This window comes from Ictalurus punctatus, chromosome 7 (genome assembly GCF_001660625.3).
Source record: "Ictalurus punctatus breed USDA103 chromosome 7, Coco_2.0, whole genome shotgun sequence".
In the NCBI taxonomy this organism is placed as follows: domain Eukaryota; kingdom Metazoa; phylum Chordata; class Actinopteri; order Siluriformes; family Ictaluridae; genus Ictalurus; species Ictalurus punctatus.
The window spans coordinates 6180230-6185987 of NC_030422.2; the positions used below are offsets into that span (position 1 = coordinate 6180230).

The following is a 5758-nucleotide window of genomic DNA, read 5'->3' on the forward strand; positions in this document are numbered from 1 at the left end:
TAAGTTGCTTCATCTATTTGTTTAATTCTTGCTAATTTCACAACCAATAATTTGTTGTTTAGACCACTAAAAGCTTAATATTTTGCCATTTTGGGACTGGCCCGTTTATTTATTTATTTTCTCAAGAGTGTAGTTCCCGGATCGATCCTGAGCTTCTCTTTCTTTCTGTGTGGAGTTTCTCATGTTCTCCCCAAGTCCATATGAGTTTTCTTTGTGTTCTTCTGTTTTCTTCCACTTCTTTATATCCTTCTATTGTATGGATACTTCAAGCTAAAAAAAATGTAATAGATACAGATAAAACAAGAAACACACAATCTTAACTATGAGCTATTATGCAACAAAATGTGATAGCGTTAAAAAATACTTCAATGGCATAAAATGATACCCAAAAAGAAGTACAACAAGGAACCGCCTCCATGGGACAAGTCGTGAAACCCACAAAATAAATGGTTTACATGTTGTATTTAACGGCTTGTATCTTCATACAGTGCTGTTGACTCAGTGTAACATAAATTCATGTGAATGATTACCTAATCACAACTAACATACTGCTTTTGCTACAATAATAGTTAACTAGTACTTTTGAAATTAACTTATCTATCATTTTTGTGAAGTTCCAACATACAGAAGTGGTCCAGATTGTCACACAAGGCAAGGCACTCCTGGAAGAAGGACTGGGCTTATAATAATCTACACAAAGAAGATTTGACCATGTAATATATCTTTATTAGAGCCCCAATTCATGAGTTTAGAGAGTAACAACACGTGGCATGTCTAAACAACAGCCAATTCATCAAAGTGGACTTTCTTCTATTATTTTTATGTACCTTCAGCATTGCCAGGTAATGTTACAGCACCTGGATTGGTTGCTGAGTTTGTTTTGTGGACCAATCCCACTGAGGATTGAAGCAACCCCCTACCATATGCCATGCCTTTCTGATTTTTAATGATCATGGACCTCCTTAAAAATCTTGCTCATCACTGCCCACAGGGTCTTCAGGGGAGAAGAGAGCTTGGGTATAGAGTTAATTACATTCCCCTTTGCCTGCAAGGAGCTTAGACCACTTGGGCTGAATCAGGTAAGAATGCAGTCCATGCACCACAACTTTTAGGCACAAGCATTGAATGCATTCTTTAAGAAATCTGTATTACATCTATGATTGAATTACAAATTCAATTTCAATACAGCTGTTTGCACAGATAGAGAGTAAAGATATTTTTTTATTAGTTTTGCAAATCAATTTTGCAGTTAGCTATTTCTTCCATTTGCATTCAACATCCAATTGTGACACTCTTTTGAAGAACGTTCCGTGATATTCCTTGTCATATTATTGTATAAACTCGTGCTAATGCATTTTCAGTTGTACTCACTACAAATATTGCCAAACCCTTAGATAATCTAGACACCTAGATGTTCAGTCAGTTATTTTACACTATAATATAGAGATGTATATTCTCCTTCAATAATATTCAATAATATTCTTCATAGTACTTCTGGAATTTATTGTTGTTTTTGAAAATATCAAACAAATTATATCTTTGAATAATCTTGGAAACTCGACTGGCCCCTCTAAATGTCTTAAATTGGTACATATTTAACTTAAATACATAATATTGTTTATGGTGCACCACAGGACTATGTACTTGGAGCATACTTTTCTTGTTGTATATCAACAACAAATTATGGTCAAATTATTGCTAAACTTCCATAGTCAAATATCTCTAGTGGGTGTTCATATCAAATCTTTAAATCAGCCACCAATTTGTCCTACTAGTATTGTACATTAAATAATTTTTTGTATTTGATGTAAAAATAGAAACTCTTCCTACTGGTAGTGAGGAAAATTAGAGCAAGGTTAGAAAATTGTAATGAGTTAATAAACCTCAACTTCCACGTTGATACTGTTGCTTATTTCACTAGGCTATATGATTAAATATGTAAATATGTACTTTTGTCATGCTCTCTAAATCCAGGCACATATTCTTAAAATTGTTTGCATTTTCAGAAATCTAATCTATAGTAAGTAAAATTTTGCTCCTTTCACATTTAAAATTTTTTTTTATTTGAAACTTTTCACATCGTCATAATAACCTTGCAGAAATTATCTATGGCGTTCAAGCACTTAGTCCGGATTATAGACATCTTCTTTTCTGTATTCTTCACTTCATGGACTCTAAATGGTTCATTCTTAGGAGCTGAAAAATGGCCCGAATCAAGTTGTCCTTGCTGTTTTCTGGTATTGTGCTTGCAATCATCTTAATGCCAGGTAAGGACAAACCTCATAGTAATGTATCTTTCTTTACTGATATTATTCAACACTTCATACTTAGTCTATGTATTCAAAAATGCTGTTCGTTATCATATAATATGCTATTCATGTGTAGTACTGAATATGCATTTCTTTACTGTACTGAAACAATAGACCCCAGAAGTCTTCTAATGATCAGCTGACTATGCTTTTCCCCCAAGCCATAAAGATCTGAAGGGACCAACTGGGGGGTGCAGATGTATGGTACACTTAATGTCATAATGTTAACTGTACAGACCATTTTGTCCCCCTTCATCTTCTTTTACAACAGCGCGGCAATTAACGTTGCAGCCTTCAGGCACACAGCCCGTGCGCCTTTGTAGTTTAACGGGTGCCCTTGTAGGGAGCCACACTTGCAGTAATCCCCTTCTAACAGTGCTGTGTAGGGGAATAGAACATTAATCTGTAGGCGCAGGTTCACAAACAGGGAAAGTTCTTGCTCGTAATTGCTTATTAGTGGATCAGCATTTTCCCTCCTTTGAGACATGGCACATCTGGTTCCTAACAGATCCATTTTGTTTTTTGATTGGCAGATTTTCTTGGGGCTGGTCCAGTAGGACATACAGAAAAGGAAGAAGGTGAGTGGCTGTTTTAAACCTCAATGTGGACTCATTAGTGACTGATCAATATTAGTCAATATTGATCGATTCATATCTCCTTATCTAGAAATATTTTAGACACAGGATCATGTTTTATCCCTAAACATCATGGATGCCGTCACTGCCGTCATATTTGCATTTGATGCCAATGCGATGAATCAGTTAATGAATGATATCTTTGTGGGTTCAATAGCTGAGTTTGCTGAAGAGAAGCCAGCCAGCTTGTTAGCCCTGAAGAAACTGACACGCAATAAGAGGAATGCTGTTGCTCATTACAAACGCTTGCCTGAATTCTGGGCCTGGTACAAGTACTATATGGACACCCATAACCAGGAGGGAGTGAGTAATCTCATCCAATACATAAATCAGCTGATAGTGCTGATGTTTTAAGATTGTTGTCAGGCACAAATCATTCTCAATCTTAAGAGCCATTCACCTCTGTGTTCACATCTACAGATTGAGAGTTTGGACCAGCTGTACTTGATCTACCTGCAGAATAAGCATCGAGTTGAGGGGGACAATACCTACAAACATTACCTCACCCATCTGAGTGAGGTCTACAAGGCCTGTGCTAAATCAGATGACCCTGACTGCATTCCAGAGTACACAAGCAAGCCCACAGCTAAGGTTGTTATGCCAGCTGCCATGAAGCAAGGTCCAGTGAATGTGTGTAATCCATATCTTGATCCCTACTGTATAATTTCTGTTGGTCCTCAAGCAGCACCTGAGGAGCCTCCTCCTGCTCCTGTTGCAGTTAAATCTCCCAGTCCCTTTCTGCTCCCCACACCCATAAAAACCCCATCTGGACACCATTACTATGCCTCAGCATTGGAACCTTTTCTCTCAAGTGAAAAGAGAGCTGAGCTGCTCCGGATCTGCAGCCCATCTGATGTAGAGTGCTTGCAGTATCACTTACGTGCTGCTTATGGTTATAGACCTGCTCTTACCCCAGTGCCTTCCAATACCTATCTAGGATGTGACCCTACTAAAGACCCTTACTGCAGGCCCACAATGGTAGCCAAGACTCCATCAAGTCTGTATCATGTATACCCTCACTGTAACCCGGCTGTTGACCCTCTCTGCGTCAGTAATATAGCCCCAGCTGCCCAAAGTGCAGAGAAGGCTCCTAAGGAACAGTACTGCAACCCTCTGTTTGAAAAGGATTGCAACCCACTCACTGCCAACAGGCTGGTCACACTTAAGACTCCTGTGCTGCAGTATGTGCCACAAGGCCAGATGACTCCCTACCACCTAGCTGCCCTAATGAAACCATTCCCGATTAGCCAACAAGCGAAATCCAGTGCTTCTGGTACCACACCAGAATGCCATCCATATGATCCCAGCTGTAGCAGATTTTCCCCTCTGGCTTCCACTGCGGCAGTCAAGAACATGCAGGGTGGCATCATCTTACCCCACCCTGACTGTGATCCTGAGATTGACTATAATTGCCGTCTGCGCCGTGCAGAACCCAAAGACAACAGAAAGACAGCTGAGGAACCCAAGGATGAGCTGGAAAGTGGTGATGACGCCAGCAACGCCAATGTAGCGCCGCAGTACCAGGTCCCACGATTCGAGGATTTCCTGAGGGGATACCTGGGTCACTATAAGAAATAAGAGGACATGCCATTATCTGAAAAGCTTTAAACACTCAACCCAGTTGTAGTGTTTTAAAAAAAAAAGGAACTCACAAACATGCTAAAGTGTTCAGGTCAACATAGACCTCCTGGTAATGAAGCCAGAATTCACACTTCAGAATAGTTCAGAACAGGTGAAACAAGTGTTTTATAGGGATCATTTCAGATCAATACTTTCTGAATTTACAATACACCAACTATGTTTAAATTGTGAATGATATTTCATTACATCCCTTTGAAAATACAAACAATTTCAATATCACTTACTGCATAAATAACATTTTTAAAATCAAAATAGTGTGGCTGCTGATGAAAATGATTTCAGTTTTGTATTAATGACTTTGTATTAATGTATTTTATGACTATACTCATGTCATGAAGTTAGCTTTACTGGAGTGTCTTGCAAATGTATCTTAATATACATGCCACTGTCTCAGTCCTCCAACAACAACACACCATTCTTCTAGTCATTTAGTTTCATTAGCGTTCTTGCTAATCTTGTCTCTTATATACTGAAAGATCACCTGAATGAATAAATTAGCACATATAACATTTTAAGATACTAAGAATTATTAGTTGTTATAAATATGATATTATATTATGATTTGGCTGTAGGCATGAGGCCTCAACATTTATATCTAGTACTCGATTTGTATGTATGTAACCTTTAGGTATGTCTTTTTAAATGTAGTGCTCAGATAATTATTCCTACTCATTTTCTTTAAACATATCTTTGTTTATGCTTATGAATACATACTTTTTTGTTCATAATTATAAGTATAATGTTAAAAGACATCTGTGCATGTGTGTATATTTTAAGTGGATATATATAATGTGCTTCTACACATTAGAAGTATATTAAATAGCCAAAACAAAGGTGTCTCGATATTTATTTCTCCTAATGGTATCACAAATGCCCAGAAGCCTGCTCTTTAATAAACATTATTTTCAAATATTCTCAGTTTGGGTTCAATATTCAGTTCAACATTCCTGATGTCATGATTCAGTTACAGTTATACATAAGTTGTGTCCATGTTATGAACGATCAGAATCTTTCTAAAATTAGGATAATGTGTCCTTGCAGAAAGTCCTCTTCACCTTTACAACTGCCACAATATGTTGTATAATTGTTGTAATGTAAATTTTCATCTGAACAGGACTTCCTAAAATGTGGTGACATAGTTTCAGCCTTGTCCAAAGTGTTCTTCAGTCTTAA

At 37.7% G+C, this 5758-nt stretch overlaps 1 protein-coding gene across 1 annotated transcript; it reads left to right on the top strand.

The window, feature by feature from the left end:
- The first annotated feature begins 963 nt into the window (after window positions 1-963).
- Window positions 964-5497, top strand: and2 (actinodin2). The gene is made up of 5 exons (XM_017471458.2): window positions 964-1079; window positions 2194-2267; window positions 2843-2887; window positions 3102-3247; window positions 3365-5497. Exons 2-5 carry the CDS (start codon window positions 2204-2206, stop codon window positions 4520-4522), a joined length of 1413 nt encoding a protein of 470 aa, XP_017326947.1. The 5' UTR covers window positions 964-1079; window positions 2194-2203; the 3' UTR covers window positions 4523-5497.
- Window positions 5498-5758: the final 261 nt, after the last annotated feature.